Source organism: Centroberyx gerrardi, chromosome 10, assembly GCF_048128805.1.
Source record: "Centroberyx gerrardi isolate f3 chromosome 10, fCenGer3.hap1.cur.20231027, whole genome shotgun sequence".
NCBI lineage: Eukaryota > Metazoa > Chordata > Actinopteri > Beryciformes > Berycidae > Centroberyx > Centroberyx gerrardi.
This window is the reverse complement of record NC_136006.1, coordinates 14,465,197-14,483,401: the sequence shown is the minus strand read 5'-3', so window position 1 is coordinate 14,483,401 and position 18,205 is coordinate 14,465,197. Positions and strand designations below refer to the sequence as shown.

General features: G+C 44.1%; 1 protein-coding gene across 3 annotated transcripts in view; it reads right to left on the bottom strand.

The window, feature by feature from the left end:
• Window positions 1-18,205, bottom strand: part of tanc1b (tetratricopeptide repeat, ankyrin repeat and coiled-coil containing 1b) — a 110,006-nt gene that overhangs the window by 59,152 nt on the left and 32,649 nt on the right. For 2 of the 3 annotated variants that reach the window (XM_071913700.2, XM_078285948.1), the window contains exon 4: window positions 7,089-7,193. The exons of the other annotated variant lie outside the window; for it this stretch is intronic. In XM_071913700.2, the coding sequence (XP_071769801.2) occupies window positions 7,089-7,193 (105 nt within the window). The remainder of the gene's footprint in view (window positions 1-7,088; window positions 7,194-18,205) is intronic. 3 annotated transcript variants of the gene reach the window in all.

Sequence of the window (18,205 nt, the reverse complement as noted above, 5' to 3'; positions counted from 1 at the left end):
ACAAAGCCACTTTGCAAAGCCGCTTTGTGCTTAACAAACCCACTGCATCTGTTAAGTGAAAAAACTCCCCCCTTTCACTCTTCCTCTCGTTTATGAATTTGTTTTTTTAAAGTTTCTCAAAATAGTATCATACCAATAACAGGCCAATAAGAACAGTCTAATAGGTACTAGGGGTGCAACGGATACCGGAAAAAATCGGAACCGTTCAGTTCGCCACCCACGGTTCAGGTCGCGCATGCGTGCCACAGTTCATTCGGTTCGGTACGGTGTCCCCCCACTCCCCATGTGGGTCCGATCTCCCTGGAGAGTATCTGTCCAATCAGTTGTCAGAATTACATGTCAATCTACGATGACATCACAGCTGGATTGGCCTACTAACACAGGAGTAGCCTATGGAGCAAATTGTGGAATTTTAAGTTTCACTTTCAGACTCTGCTGCTGCTGCTGCTCTGCTGGTCTGTGAATCGCCAAATGACGAACATGACGTGATGAGCACATCGGCGCATTAGAGATCGATTTGGATCAATTTGACCAACTTTTGATTTTGTGGCTTCCGCGTCGATATTGCGGCAGTGTGCCGCAGAAGAGCCCGACGTCACTCACGTCACACACGCAGCAGGAGGAGAGGAGGAGAGCCGGTAGGACCAAAACAACTTTTTGTTCCTGCAGCAGCGATCTCTCAGTGCGAGTTCAGACAGGCGCAGAGCAATAACTAAAACACTGGGGGTAGTGATGCGAGGGTCAGGTTTTTGTTTTTTTTTACCCGCGACCGCCGATCCGACGCGTCAACATCCGAACCCGCCCGTTCGTTCTCAATATTATCTTCAATCGACCCGACCTGCCCCACCTGCGGGAGCCGCGGGTTTCGGGTTTACCTGCGCATCACTATTTGGGCTGTTTATAGCAAAGGTTTGTAGCCCTGTTAAGTAGTGGAAGATTTCAGTAGGTAGGCTGCATGATTTAAGTTGCATTTTATGTTGATGCCCTGGAGTAAAGCCACTGAAGGTTGCATTTTATGTTGCAATTTATGTTGATGTTGGCCTACATAGCCTACAATGCAGGGGTATTTTATGTTAAAATAACAAAGAGCCAGTATTTACTTTACTTTTGAAAGAAAGTCTGTTGATTTAGTTATACTGGACTTTAATTTTCAGTGAAAAAGTTTCCATTCAGGAAAACCTAAGATAAATACATTGTGTAAATTGGAATTTGCAATTGTACTTCCCCTGCCCAGTGCACCAGATGTAGGCCTATATACCGTACCGAACCAAAACCGTGACCCCAGAACCGTGATATGAACCGAACTGTGAGTTTTCTGAACCGTTACACCCCTAATAGGTACTATTATGAAATGACTTAGTGGTTATTATCCTGCTTATCTACGGCCAATTCTAAGTGTCTCTAATATTGTGGTAATATTGTGGTCACCAATGATGTCATGGTTTCTCCCAGTTGCAAAGAGGTTCCTCTGGATGCTGTCTGCCAGGGCCCCAGCTGCGGCCGTGAAATCCTGAATCTGATTGCTTACTTCTGTCTGATGAGAAGTTGTAGATCTCAGGAAATGAGATGAGGCATGAGGATGAGACCATATTAACACATAAATCCAATTTCATACACATGGCCAGACACACTCTAGGACAATATTAGGCCAGTTAAATAGTGTATGCTACTATAGCTGGGACATGTCTTGGCCCCATATTGTGCTAAATGCATAAAGTGTAAATGTCTTCTCTGTCTAGGGCTGCAGCTATCGATTATTTTAGTAATCGAGTATTCTACCGATTATTCCATCGATTAATCGAGTAATCGGATAATCCGCACGAAGCTGTCCATACGACACTGTGATTTACTGAAAACGAGGTGAAATAATAAGTATTATTGATATTTATTACTAGGCCTAAATATCATACAAGTTCATAAGACTGGCTAATGTACATTTATTTACTATGTTGAGGGGTTGCCCTACACCTGCTGACCCTACTCACTGCAATCAAACTAAACTGAATATACCTGCTGTATTGGACTGGTACATTTTAGGCTCCAATTGCTACTTACACCACCTGATATTTTGCTTTCTGGGGTATTTTATGCATCACTGTGAGGGGAGTAGGTGTGTGTGTGTGTGGGGTGTGTGTGTGTGTGTGTGTGTGTGTATGTGTGTGACTATCATAATAATAACATGAATGAAGCTCAGGCTTTCACAAATTGACTGCAGCATTTTATTTTCTGTGGTTATTTTCTTGAGCAAAACTTAGCTAACTTAGGGACATCATAACTAGCCACCATATTGATTTACGTTCTTAACTAGCCATTACATATAGCCATAATTAACGTGCATTCTTTACTAGCCTTCATCTCATCCCGTTTTAATATTAAGTGCTGACTCCGCCCACCCGGCCAGTTTCGGCGTACGCCGGTAGCAATTACAAGTGGACCCTATCCTACAGTCCCTGCTCTCAGCGGAGGGAAGGAGCTACACTGTGTGTGGGAAGCGCTGTGACCGTCAGACCTCTCTGGATTAGACAAGCAAGTAGAGAAAACCGGCATCAGCCGAACCAATTTATTGCCAAATGCTTTGGGATTCAACACATTAACATTGCTTCCCATGGTCAGAAAAAGTCGGCAGATTTGTCGCTAGTTGCTTTTGAGAAATAAAGTCGCCAGGGGGGTCTGAAAAGTCGCTAAGTCTAGTGACAAAGTCGCCAAGTTGGCAACACTGGATCCGAAACTTTGGACACTTTCTGTCGTTTTCTCTGGCCTGTCTCTTCTCTTCGCCCCTCGCTATTTTCTCTCTCTTTCTCCAGCGCGTTGTGCAACAGTAATAATCATCCGTGCGAAACACTGAGTGTGTATATAGTTATATGGATTAAACGAAGCTTCGATGCAAATAATTTGCATCGATGATTTTTAGTAATCGAGTTACTCAAGTTTCTCGAGGAATCGTTTCAGCCCTATCTCTGTCATCTTATATTACGCGATTAAGGGCACAATTTAATGGTTAGCATAATAGACGTTACCAATGATGACGGGTGTCTCCAATATGTGTTAATATACGCAGAATGCATTAACTTTTGCGGTGTACAAACAATGACAACGAATGACTAGTCCAGTTACTACTACTACGGTTACAATTTAGAAGAGAAGCTACAGAAATATCACAGCCAGATGTTTAAGATGTGTAAAACCACGGAATTTCCAAAACAAAAAACTCCTGTTCTTAAGCATTTAAGCTGAGACACAGTTGCTGCACTGACATGAACATCAGTATGAGACAAAAGGTGTTAAGCGTTTGAGCCCAGGGCCCAGTGGGGCTGTAACATGGAGCGAACAGGACAGAGGCACGATGGTGGGACAAGAAGAAACCCGCGGTTCACTCTTGATTGACAGAGACAGAGCTCCGAGACCACAGCTGAGACAACAAGAACCACTGTTGTCTGCCTGTTGCAAACACACGCACATATGCGCACACACACACACACACACACACACACACACACACACAGTCACTTAAACACACAAAATCTCACACACACATAAATGGCACACGCGGACACACGCAGACAAAACTAAAACGGGAACCGTGCGCACACACACTCATGCACCCACGCAAACCCCTGGCCTACAGGAAACGGTATCCTTCCTCAAAGACGGAGCAAAGTGAGATGCCTCAGGCCCAGACGCACATGTTTCTTTTCTTAGCCTCAAACACATCATGCTTGTTCCGTAATAGAGAGCATTAGAAAGCCGACGGCCCAACCCAAGAGGAACAACTGAATACATTCAATCCACATGTGGGCTCTAACCATGTGTCTGGGGATAGTCAAATGAAACACAAAACAGTACACTGCATGAAAATATCTTCAAAATGACATTCACTATTTTAGACATCTCAGGGCCTGTGCAGCCAGACATCCCAAAAAAACTCCAGTTGCACTCAAGATGCTCTCTCTCTCTTGACTGTTGTAGCCTTGAATGACGTGAATCACGGCTTTCAGAAACTCAACAGAGGCATCCCTCGGCACACCCCGAACAAAAAGCCCCTTCACAACCCTTCAGAACTCACTTGATCGGGGGGCCTAAATGTCACACAGTTCTCATGCTGCAAAACTTCCAATGGATTTTCCGACTCAGATTCCTCACAGCGTTCCGGCGCTGTATCAACATTCCAAGCCGACACTGACCTTGTTACAAAAGCTCCAATGTCACACGACCATCTCATCCTGTCTCAGGAGCAAAAAAAGAAACTCGGCGTTGTTTACTTTCTTTGAAGTGGGAAACTGCACAAGCTGAACCAAACACGCTCTCGTCGTTAACAAAAGAATGCTGGATAGGTCCTTAAGTCCTTGCCACATGCAACCCATGACTTACATTCATACGGATGAAACCTGTTTATGTAATAGGCATACACCTAAAAAAGACACTGGAAGCCAGTGTGACTGTATCTTGTGACTTCAAATGAAATGCAATGCGTGTATGAGTGTGTGTGAATTTGTTAATATGAGAGAGAAGGAGATAGTGTGAGACAGTGCGAGGAGTGTGTGAAAAGTCCACTCTCAGCCGAGCACCTGGGCTTTGCTCTGCTTGACAGCTGGGACGTCACAATTAGTCGTCATTAGGCTGGTTTTTACACACTGCCTAATTGTACATGATTTGATGCCATTAGTGAAATACATTGGCTCATTCCTCATGCTGGTGTTATTTCTCAGCAGTGAGCACTCCTTTACTATACCTGCTGGGGCGTGGGGAAGAAGAACTACTACTAGCTACTCTGTCTGCATTGATTTCATACTACATGCAATGGCAACAATAAAGTGCCTAGCTGTCTGCCGTTAAAACAGAACTCACATATGTTATTTAAATGATCTTCAATTTCCATGAGAGCTGAGTCAATATTTGGGAACATGTACAAGTCACTCCCAAAGCTAGAAACCAGAGAAGCCAGGCTCTAATCTCTGATGTCAGCACAAAACCTGGAGCGGCTCAATTGGAGACTGACTTTCACTGTAGGGCTAATCGTTATGAACCCAAAAAATATGCCCTAAAATTAGCCTGGGTCCTGTGCCAGAGACCACCAAGTCATCTCTCATTCACCGTCAATGGACCAGATCCAGAACTATTCTCCCGATGATATCATCTAGACAGTCTCGGCTAGACTAAAGTTTCCCAAATCACAAGAATAACATAATGTAAATTCTATTTTAGGGTGGTTTTCCGCTTTCGGTACTCTCCGTGCTTGGCACTGAGGCAGTCAGATGGTTCAACTCCCCATGGTCTGAAGTAGTACAAAGATGTCTGGAGGCTAGGCCTGTAGATCTGTCACACACTTGCGAGATGTTTAGGCCTGCTATATCAACTGAAGAGTAATTTTAGCCCAGAATGACATCCTAGAAGAGACTGCATGGAGCACAAAGGGTTAAAACAACCACAGCTAGGACCCTTCTGTAAACACAAGTCAGATATATGGTTTATTTTTTCTTCCAAAAAGGAGAGTGGGCAGTCCACTCACCTTCAGCATTTTTTTTCCCTTTATGCAGACAGTTGGAAAGCAGAGATGGAGACAGAGGAGAGAACGCTGTGGCCGGATTTGATCCTAGCAGGGGCATGCGTGTGGCTCCAGAGACAGTGTTCTTAACCACTCGAGTATCTCTGGGCACAAGTCAGATAAATTATGTGTGTGGGTGTGTGTGTGTGTGTGTGTGTGTGTGTGTCGGGGGAGGGGGGTTGCACAGAACCAATGATAGATCTGCCGTGAATGTGTGTGTACACGTGTTTCAAGGGGGTCACCAGGCCTGCTGAGAAAGGTGATCCAAGGGGAATAGTAGAGGTGGGTGGGGTGTTGAGGTATGATGAAAATGCGCAAGGAGGGGGTGGGGTGGCGGGTTACTCGTGCAACCTCCAGCAGGTTTATTTTTGGGGTTGCTTGATGTCATTGCACCCGTGACTGACCCCACTGCACAGACTCTCCCCATGTTCAGGAAGACTTTAGGTATTGTAAGCTCTTTACCAACCTACCATGCTTCTGATGAAAAATCCCAACTAGGGCTCTTATAAAACTCTTCTCAGCAGTCCAGTGTACAGCAGCCTCGCATAGAGCAGCTGGAGTACAGTCAAAGAGTTAGACTCGCCACCTCTAGCTTTCTGGGAACTAGCTTGTAGTAGAACTAGCTTACTATCAGTGTCAGTGTCAGTACACCGGCTGGCACGAGACAACATTTAGCTGGCGCCCACTGTCCGCCAGTAGCACCGTCTAAGCCTTAATACCGCTCCGTGCCAGCTGAGTGTCAGACACACCCTCCTGCCCTGGTATGTAACAGTCAACAGTGACTGGGCCACACTGGGATACCACCGGCTACTTATGTGAGCCATATACAATGAGAGGGCACCTCTTTCGGTGCTGCCTTTTGCTAAAGATAACGCAGCCCACAGCTCCACTTAAGCCTATGGGAGGAATTCGACCCCGCCCTGCTCTGCTGGAAATCAAAACAGAGCACTTAGTGGAACATTACCCCTACACACACAAACACACAGGACCCGACACAGGAGAGAATAGGCTATAATATCACTAAAGACAAGCCACGCACAAAACTGGGCACACACAAAAACACATACAAAGAATGAGAAATTTAAGGTGTTGTAGTTATTATGTAGATATTCATCACATTCCAGTCAAACAAAGTCAGTGCTTTGGTTTGACAATACCTTCGTACACAGTGGAAAACTGACTCCTCTGTAATCTAAACAGACACTTTAGAATAAACTAGGACATTATACTGTGTTTGTATAAGGGGCTACAGGCAGGAACAGGACTCGTATGCCCTGGTACTTACATGGACTAGTCACACAGCGGCTGACACTCCCTCAAACTACCGAGACCCATGCCTGACCTCATGAAACATTCTATAGCACACACAAAAACACACGCAGCTGTGGAGTCAGATGACAGGATGAGGGCAAAGTTTTGAATTCCAGTGGACGACATGTAGGTTACTCACTCTTTTTAGAGCAACTCTCTCTCAGTTTTAACTATTTGCAGTATCTCTGGAAAAGACACATGTGGACATACACAGATGAACATAAAGCCGACTCACCATTGTGGAAGGACTCCTTGTTATCGGCCACCTTCCTCAGTGCTGAAACGATGGCGTCGGAAGGAACGCGAGGACTCTCCACATACTTGGGCTTCCTGATTGGACCTGCCAGCGCCAGCCACAGATACAGGGAGAATGAGAGAGAGTGAGAGAGAGAAAATGAGAAAGACAGAAGAGAGAGAGTGAGAGAGAGAGTTCTTGCTGGATTAACGTGTTCCAGATGGGACTGGAGATGAGAGGCGGCGATGTCCTAGTGGGACAGGCTTGGCTGCACTCTGTAGCTCACATACACTCACACACACACTCCCAGGCAGCTCCCTGCGCTGATAGCAGCTCTGCTCTGTCTGACAGCCCAGAATATCGGCTGTATGGCTGGAGACTCCCAGTAAAACACAGCTAGCCAGCTCTGGGAATGTAAACTGCAGCAGGAAACCACAGCAATTAGCCTCTTAGCGAACTTTAAATATGTGTGTGCACACACGCATGCACTGTTGTGGATGTGAGAGACAGAGAGAGCATTTGTAAGTGCAGATCTGTGATGCAGTCCCTTGAAAGTGTGTCCTCCTATTGCCGCAAAGGACAGCTATGGGTGAATTAAGGTCCAGGCATCCTGGTGCGAGTCAGGTGATGTATCTGGGACAGGAGCGGGCTCCTCTGAGGGCTGTGCTTCTCTTTAGCGAGGAGCCGAGGTTAGCTGGCAGCTCTCTTCCCTGCACTCGCACTCTGACAGGATTAGAACAATCCCACAGCTCCACACAGAACGCTAGCTCAACGCTCCTCTCTGCCTGACTTTATGATAAATCACTGACGTACTTACCCCACTAGAGACACAGCTCCTTAGAAACACTGGCATGTTTGTGTGTGAGTGTGTTGCTTCGAAGGCAAACTGAAGTGCCAGCCACTCCAAAGATCTTCTATTCTCTCTTTGACAGCACTGTCGTCAACAACATATTCTGTAGCTATCGCCTCTCCATCTGCCCTGAGCAGACACAGATAAGGCTGTTTCTTTGAGCAGCAGAAAAGTGCTACAAATTTTTCCTAAAAGAGGAGGAATAATGGTTTATGCATAAAGGAAATACAGAGAAGACACTAGACTAAATAACAAGCCATCAAATAAACATCTCTGCAGCGTCTTAAGTTTTGTAGCCCACTATTTCTTGTGAAAAGTGAAAACATTCCAGAGGCCAGGCACGTGAGCAAAAATGAAACCGTAGAAAATAATCTGAAAACAGGAGGTGAACGGAGACTTTCCTCCATAAATCCAGATAGTACAGAACCAGCATGCCCTTCCTCACTCCATTCCTCCATTCTTCTCTAGCCCTGAACTACTGTAACCCAATCCAACCCTCCTCCTCCTCCAGTCTCCTGTAATCAGATGACTGTATGTGTAACCCCAGTCATAACATAAAGATTAGATGGGAGAGGAGAGATAGCCATTTCCCATTACCACATCCTACACCCCCCCCCCCTCACAAAAACCTCCTCTGAATCGGATGGAACAATCCCTCAACCCACAGCTGTGATCTTGGCCAGAGATACTGGTAGTGGAGGTGACGTGGAGTGACGTGGGGCGGGGAGTGTTACAGCAGTCATGTTAAAAAAACTGATCTGGAAGTGTAACTGTAACAAACCAAAAGCATGAGAGTCAAACTCAGCTTGATGCACACTGCCATCTATGGATATGGGACTTGAAATGCATAGTGAGGGGCGGTGCTCTTGACACATGCGATTATCAATCATGGACACGCTGGTTTCTCCTACAGTAATAGCCTTGATGAACCTGAGATAGGCCTCTGTGCACGCAGTTGTTCCGTGTATGCTTCTAAAAATGGTGTCTTGTCTTGCCTAGAGCAATTATGTGAACAGAAGGCACGACATAAAGATGGTCAAAGAATTCAAAGTGAAGGCTCCAATTCCCAATATAATAGTCCATCAGAGGAGCTGGAAGCAGTAGTAGCAGTTAGTGCCAGACAGACAGAGAGATCCGTTTAAAAAGCAGCATCATCTAAGGGCTGGATCTCTATCAAACACCTGAGCTGCCGCAGTCTGACTCTGAACCCATCTGATGTCTGTGGATAGATGGGGTCTAAGCCCGAGAGAATTGATCCAGCCAAGCATCCCAACCAGTCATCCAAGTCAGCCTCTTGTTTGGCAGACACAGCCACATAGTCTGTACTGAAAAACTCCATTCATCTGTGGATAGTCAGGCACAACCTATTAGCCAGGAGTCACACAGACCCAATTAAAGTGGGACTGCAGACACAGAGAGGGCTGTGTGCGAGACGCACTTAGTTCAGGTAAACATCTCGGAACAATCACACACTGGCTAATATGTTCACTTGACTGTATTTCATCTAAAAACAACAGGGGGCATAGTTTGAGTAATCTAAACCATATGCTTGAGTTCAGATTCAGTTTATACAAAGCGCTAAGAGGAATTCACACAGGATCTACACATGCAATAACAAACATGTGCCTGGCTATCAGGGGTAATTTTAGGCCAGTGCTAAGGGCTGATAATGTAGTCACTAGATCCTTCAGCAGTACTCTGAAGTCTGAGCATCAGGATCTGAAAGACAAAGCACAGAGGAGTTTCTTTTCCATCCAAAAGCTCATCTCCCAGTTTAACAGGCTTTCATGTTTACCCTGAAGCCTTTATCAATGGTTGCATGATCTCTGAGAGTACCATTACCGCTCTTCCCTTCTGCACTTAAGACCTGCCGAATGAGCAATTGCAATCTTTAATAAGCATGAATAGGCCTGCAGAGCAGGGGGTGTCAAGGGTGTGTGACGCACTTGAAGGACAAAGAGAGGGGAGTGGAGACTCTTCATTTTCTTACAAACTCTGGCTGCAAAATCCAGAATGTAAATCCACTCCATGAGTAGCAAGTTCATCATGGGCTATATTCTGCTATAAGTAAATTGAGAAGGGAAGGGAAGTATGAATGTGATTGACATTCTAGAATGAATGTTAATGTCCCCCAACTATCAACTTAGTCACATCTGCAGGAGAGAAATCACATTTACTCTCAGAGCCAATCACAACAAATTAAAATGCATGAGGTCTCAGCGTTGTGCACATACCCCACGCAGAGAGGACAAATAAGTATTATCTCAGCATGATGTCCTCCAAAAAGCAGCCATGAGCTCATCAAAGCAAGGAAAAGCTAGCAGACTGATTCAAAATTATTTTGAGCTTAAGAGAAAGAGAAAGAGGTGGTGGAGAATTGGTTTTGGTGGTTAGCAATACCAAAAGCCATGGCATCGAAAACAGCACATAAATAAAACAGGTTCCTATCCATTCAGCAGGCCTCTCATGGTTGAGGGAACTTAAAGTGCTTGTTACAAAAAGGTATAACAACAAGATAGGCAGCAGGACATGCTGTATTCCTGTGATATACAACTAAAATGTTTCTATTATTCCACTAATCTACTTGTATTGCTCCGAGTTGAGAACCATCAAGTCACCAGAGTCCAAGTAATGGGTAAGTTTGTGTTGGTGACAAAATAGGCTGACTAATATCCAGTACTGAAGGGGCACAGTCATGATCAATAGCTGCAGCTGGAACACATGGGTTATCTACCAAATATAACTGAGAGAGGAAGGAAGTAAAGGATAGAGAGAGAGACTGGTAAGGTGCGAGGACGAGGGAAACTAAAAAAGAAAGATATGGGGTAAAAGGGTGGTGTAGAGGTTAGAGAGACCGTCCAACACCCAAAAGTTCACAGGATTGATCCCCCAAGAGTCAATGTGCATCTATCAATAGCCATGTGTCCATGAGCAAGACACTGAACCCTGCTCTCTCACTGCAAATTGCTCTGAATAAGAATATCAGTTACTTGTAAACATAAAATGTATGTGAGGAAAGGTAAGGAAGGGGAGGGTAGCGGTGGGGATCGGTTACACCAGGCTTGGTGGTGAGACTGTGACATGAGAGTGATGGAAATAGAGAACCCTAAAAGAAAAAAAAAACAGAGAGAGAGAGGAGGATCTCTGGGGCGAAGCAGCCAAGCAAGATGTGACTGCTGAGAACTCTCTGCACCCTGGCACTCACTGTGAGACTCGGTAGGCCATGACCAGTGAGCTATCAATCAGCATGCACACACACACACACACACACACACACACCCCAAATGGTCTAATACCTATGACAAACACTTATGATGTCCAGTCGATGTCAGTCACAGCCTGAAAAATGGGAGCACTGTTCATGCTTAGGAAGTGATCAAGGAGTTTTCTCAGCATTCTTCAAGATGGACTCTGACTTCTTCACATTTCAACTTTTCAATGAGACAGTGTGTCCTCTCTTTGCAGCAATGGGAGTGAAAAAACTCTGACAATACTCTTCTTTATGTTCCCAAATGTCATTCTGCATCTCAAAAGTGAAATGTAATATATTCAGGCAAAAAAAAACAGTTGAAATTGGTATTCTGAGTGCAACATGACAAACTCAGTTACAAGTGTTATTTATTGAACGTCTCATGGAGAGCGTGAGATATACTTTGTCTTGTTGTTATGAGCTATACCCAGTCAATAACATAATAATCTTTTATTTATTATGGTTCTAAAATAGTTCAGACATTGTTTTACTTGTAAGACATTATTATTAAATGCATAGGCATGGCGCGGTGTGAACTTTACAATATGAATGCTAATTTATAATTCATTCCCTATTTGAAGCCTGACATGTGGCCATTATCCTTTTTGGTAATGCAATTTCTGAACTCTACCACTGTGAGAGATTGGTAATCCTTTCAACGCTACATGCTTCAAAGTCATGTCTAGTCTCACACATGCTGTTTTACGAGCGGCATGAATTATGCATTGTCTCCACTGAGAGTATGGTCATGCATTTTCTAAAGATAACCCCAAACTTAAACATCTTAACATAAGGCACTATGGTATAGGAGCATCTTGAGTCTACTGAAGCACTTGAGAGTTAAGAACGAATGACAGTTTTAGTCAGTGTCTCTGAGGCAGCAGGTGAGTTGGGATTTCACTGGGGATGAAAAAGGGGATTGCATGTGATAAGGAGCCAAAGCAGGAGTGTAGTGAAGTGCAGTGAAGAGGAGAACTGGATAGAACTTTTCACTGGGTGCCCATCAGAGTACCTTTCAAAGGGTACTCTGCTGCATCACAAGGTCTTTTATAGCTCAGCTCCCAGAAAGGCATCAATATCCCCCCGGGGCTGTGTGGTTACTGCTAATACCCCAGAGGTGACTTCAGGAGAGCTTACCTCAAAGGAGCTGAAACTGGCTTTGAAGAGAGATCCTATCCCCTTGACAGAACTGTAAAATAATTTGTAGATTCATCTGACGGCGTAGAGGAAGATGTAGAATGCTGCTCAACGGGAACATCCTTGCGTATCGTATGATTTGTCAGAGGGAACATGGATGATATTATATAGTTAATGTGACTTCTTTTAAATTACGGATCCACCGATTTGGAAGGGAGACAAAAAAATGATTTGCAGGGACATATCAAAGGTAATATTATTGCCGGGGAGAAAGGCATTTAGTTGAAAATGAATATGGAAATGAAAGTTACAGGGTGATGAAAAGATTGCTATCACACTCAATCCCATGATAGAATTCTCTGTCAGATAGAGCTGCTTTCAGTTCAAGCAGAAACTGTCCTTGGAAATTGCATTCTGTTAATGACTGCTCTTTAATTATCAAGCATAGTGAAAAACACACGCCGCCATGGTGAAATCGTTAGTGCTTTATCAAAAGCTATCAGCTGTGACATGACTTTCCCAAAGTTCCAGGTTGACTGGAGTTTTTTACGCTGTCTGTTGTGGCAATATCCTGCTAAGCTATCATCAACCTTTTCTCCAAGAAAAGTATGCCAATATTTGCTATACATGGACTCAGTCTGTTGTATTAAAAATCCAATTATTGCCGATTGTGATGTTTTACCCTGACATATCAAGATGGGAAATGGGTCAATAACAACAACAACAGGAGCTAGTGGATCCCTACTGGATCCAAACTGCATTTAGCTATCAAATGGACATGGCAAACAATCCAAGGGCTATTTATTGTGCAACAGAAATGGATAGTCTCCATCTCTATCTTCCTCCTGACTCTTCCTTCAACTGGACAGTTTTGCTGCTGTTGGTGTTTATGGGGAGACTCGGCTAGCCTGACATTTAAGCGGCGACCCTTCATTGTGTCTGATAATGGAGGAACCAGTGGCTCAAACAGCTCACCATCACACATGGATGCCACTCAAGGAACTCTGTGAGTGAACAGTGGACCTCCAGCCACAAAGTAGAGATAAGGAGGAGATAAGCAACAAGGAGATCATGGTATCAGCCCACTGTCAGTGAAAGTCGTCACCTGATCGGCTTCCCAACACAGCTGGATCTGGCTAAGAGTTTTGAGGGTGTTGGGGGTTGCAGAGAATTTCCTTCAGCTTGAGAATTGCCTACTAAGTGAAAGTATCCAAACAGTGTTTTATCACAGCAGGATTTTTCCCCAATCTAATAGCATTTATCAGCAGGGTCACCTCCATGCCTGGATACCCAGAGGAAGTTTTTGGGACATTTTCAAATCCTCTTATAGAGATATCATGTCAGAGTAGTAAACTGTGCTCTCTTTCACAAATCTGCACATCTGCTTGGCTGGTAGATAAATAAAACAGCCTTTGAACCATAGAGAGCCGAAGCCCTCCAACCCCCCATCAAAGCATAAAAGTTAAAATGACTTCCATGTGAAACAGCCTACCAGAGACCCACTCTCCCCATGCCTCATTGCATATATACCAATTAAAATGATGAGCTGCCCGTGATAGCAATAAATATGATATGAACTGCTGTTTTATGTTCCCTTGAAGGCTGACAGGGAGGCAAAGCATGGGGCTAATTGTTGCTCACGTGACTTCCGAATGGTCATACACCTAAATACTTCAGAGGAGGTGGCAGATGTATCAACTGTGTATCCACCCTTCTCCATTCTCTTAGTGGAAATTCACCGTCACTAATAGAGCATTCCAGTGAAGCCAAGCCAATGCTGCTACAGGGCTCATATTTCAGCAAGGCAGAGTGACTGTAAATATGAGTATGGTTAAGGAGAGGTGGGCTATCTGAACATCGCTCATTCACCAACAGCCTCAAGAGAGTCATCGTTGCACAGATGCAACTCACAGTTAAGCAGTGCAACCTTGAGGACAACAGATGCTATTAATCCGACTGGTGGCACAGTGACCCACCATGACCAGAGGAGGTCACTGTGGAGATACCCAGGAGACTGTCACAGTGGTGGAGCAGAGGGAGGAGCAAAAGTATCAGTCCTAAATGTGCAGAAAAATGACTTAAAACCGTATCTACTGTCTGGTTCAATGTTTTCCCCACTTAAGGTTGAGGCACAGGTTTTTGGAGAGAGCTGATCTTTGACCTGTACTGGGATGGAGCATGTTATCTGGGGCCATATAGACAGCATTCCTGTAGTAAATGCCCCTCTACAGGGCCCTTTGTGGACCTGTAAACTGTTAAGACTGTAAAGCCTGGGTCCTGTTCAACACATGTCTGGGTGCCGTGTTTCATGGTTAAGCTCTGGGCTTAGCTGATCAAAGTTGCGACAGCCAACGGCACAAGGCCTTTGTGGCTCAGGCATCCGTCACACTCCTAATTAACTCAATGTTTCTCTGTTGTCCCCTGTGAAGTTTCCATGAAAAGAACAACCATTAAGTTGGGGCCTTCCACAACGCTGTAGATTATCCAATCTGTCAGGAAATGAAGCCAAGCCACAAAATGCGTACTCAATCTGTGAAACCACTTCCTCTCAAAGACATCAGTGATGGATGGATGGGGAAGAGGGTAAATGGATAGATGGATGAATGAATGGATGGATGGATGGATGGATGGATGGATGAGGGTAGTATGACTTGGGTAGATAACCAAAGACTGTTGACAGGACTAGTTGACCATAGACCCAAAGCTTTCCTCCATGTCTCTCTTAAATAGAGTCACAGGAACTCTAGCTTTCCTCTTAAACTGCCACAAAGAATCACAACAGTCTAATCTCACTTACATCTCTGTTCCTTTCTGACAGAACATCAGGGAGTCACTGGGTTGTCTCAATTCTATCCTATTCTGGACTGGAAGCTAAAAACACACTCACACCCACATAGATGAGTTTTAAATTGTGTATGACACTTTGTCACTTCTATGGTTTAGCAAGGCTGAGCAAGAGAAAATGCAGCATTATGGCCCATGTTGTTTTCGTCGCAGAGCTGAGACATTTCCTGCAGTATGTGTTTATTAACTGGAGGTGTGAACTCGCTCCCTATGGGTTTTCACAGTTACCTGTGAGGACAGTGGAGGAGAGTCTACACACCATCCCCCAACCCTACCTCACTTGCTGTCCTCCCTAACATCCTATCTTGTCAGTCCATTTTTCTCCTCTTCCATGCCTCAGAGCATCCCACGTGGGAATGTGACTTTAATGAGTGTTCCTTCTATCTCCGGGGCCCTTTTCACCTTCACAAACCCAGCCTCCTCCCTCTTCATCTCCCTCTCTCTGTCCCTCCCTTCCTCTCTGTCATTGTAAATGTGCATTTCATCAGTGCTCTGTTTGATGGGTTTAAAACAGTCATGGCAAATGCCAATATCGCCTAAGGAGGGTGGATAGAGGTGTTTTAACTTGAGCAGGAGTTGAGCAAATGGGACCATGCTCACATGGTATTAAGATATGGATCGCACTTTCCTTTGCTTGACTAATTTCCATTACTTAAAAAATACTGTAACTTTTCTTTACATTTACTTGTCTTTCATTTTAGCCCTATAAACTACAGAGTAAGCATATTTGCAATCATAGGCCAGTTTTCAAACGAACATTTGCATAACATATGCTGCTTTACAATTTCAGGCCTGTGAGTCCAACGTTAGATTTGAGAGTAATGTGGAGGGATTTGGAGAAAAGTGCATAGCAAATGAGGTTTGAGAGGAAAAAAGGCTGAAGCAACCACAATCTCCCAAATGAAAACAGTGTGGATCAGAGGGGAAATGTTCCCATGCTAATCTGTAGCTGAAATTAGAATAGGGTCCTCCCCATTAGAAAGCGCATTCAAAACAGACTAAAATACAGTGGATTCAAGTTGAACCCCCCCAAATAAAAAACCAAGAACCAAAATCTCAAAGCTGCATTTCTGAAACCAAATGACAATTTCTAAACAGAGAAGTGAACTTGAACGAAACAAGTAGGCATATGCATCAAGTTTTACCAGATGTCTTGCTGTGTGTAGACCTAACCCTACCCATCAACACATCTTACACTAAAGAACAGATCAAAGCCTTAGCTACTCTAAACAAAGACTAGATAGCCCACAGATGAGTCCCAGATGTGAGAGGGGCCAGAGTGACCACTTAAAGGATTTCTCTCCTCTTTGCTAAGTCTCTAGAATACAAAGACTCAGGTTGAAACAAGTCCAGATACAACTGTGTCCTCTGCTTTGAAGACTGCGCACCACACAGGGGCTGACAAGCGTGCTCTCAACATGGTGGAGAGAAGCAGCCAGGGAGGACTAACAATTAGATACAGCGTAAATACACGCCCATTAAGAGCCAATAAAGTGTAAACATACGGCGCAGTTGTAGGGACCACCATTTTGACAGAAGCTGATCAAACAGAAGGATGGAGTGACAAAAACAATTCTCTGTAAGCACACTGAGCTTACATGTCCACTCTAACTGCCGGGAACCAGAATGGTCCAGCTATCCTCATTATTAATCTATCCCTCTCTTCCATCTACCTGTTTTTTCTTATTTCTAAGGGTAACATCTACTCAGAGTAGTTTGACATGTTTCAGAGATTGCCAAGCTAAAAGCTACAGCGGTAGTGCTTTGAGGCTGAGAGGGATTGTCAATTCTGGAACGCCGTCAGATGTTCAACACTGACACAATAGCACCTGAAGGCAGACAGGAAACTTCACTTTTACAGGAAGTCCACAGAGACAGCTGTAGTTCCCAGTATTGGATTGAAAAAGTGTGCAAAGTGCAGGAAAAACACAAACGCTTGCAGCACACTAAGCTTGTCCTGGTTGTCTACAATATGGAATAGAAAAGTTTAGTTCTGAGACTATAAAGTGAAGAGTATGTTGCGCGATGACAATACAAGGATGTGCCTTGGGATCTCATGCTGTACAGCAAACACTGGTGTCATATAGAAAAGCTCAAATGTAGTTTGAAGAAGGATGAGAAGGGGCGGGGTAAAGTAAGGGTGTGTGTGTGTGTGTGTGTGTGTGAGTGTGTGTGTGTGTGTGTGTGTGTGTGTAAGGGGTGGGGGGGTGGGGAGGTTAGAGCTAAGGTTACAGCTAGAACATGACATGCATCCTTCAAATTAAGTGTTACACTCAAAAAATAGTCCTTTCTAATGCATAGACGTTTTTGATATTCCTCCTCGCTTTTGACAAATTATGCAAACAAATTAAGTTAGTTAAGTTATCCTTGTTTGTAGATCACTGAAATATTGTGTCACTGAAACAGGAGGAGGAAAGATACAAAACTGCAGTTATTCTATCATTCTAGGAAATCTTTTAGCATTCTGCCTAATCTATAAATTACAATCCCAATTCTTGTCTCCCTCAGCTACTCCCATCTCTCACCTCCAAGTACAATTTACACCAACAGACACGCTCGCTCCTCGCACACACAAGAGATTCTGAAGTCTATACAGTAATACAGTTTCTACAGCAGCTGTTGAGCATTGGCTAGAAGGTCTTCTGTCAACAACTGTTCTTCTGAGATCAGGTTTATACATGCCTGATCTCAGAAAAACAATCCCTTGACTTCTGAAATCTAAGAGTTCAGGCTCTTTTTGCCTTTGATCTGACCAAGGCTTGTTGAGCATCTGCCATGGTTTAGAGGGCTGAGCATTGTTTGGCAGCATTTTTCACCAAAATGGAAATTGAAGACCAACCTGGCCATTTGGCCAAATGTAGATTTTGGATTGGGAGCCATCATAAAATACATAAAAACTAGAAGAAATGTCACAATCTGCAAATCTGTAAATAACACTCACCAGCCTTCACCAAATTTATCAATTTTATCACAATATTGTAAAAATGATTTAGGATTAGGCTATCATTAATAGGACTGAATGATGGTTAAATTTGA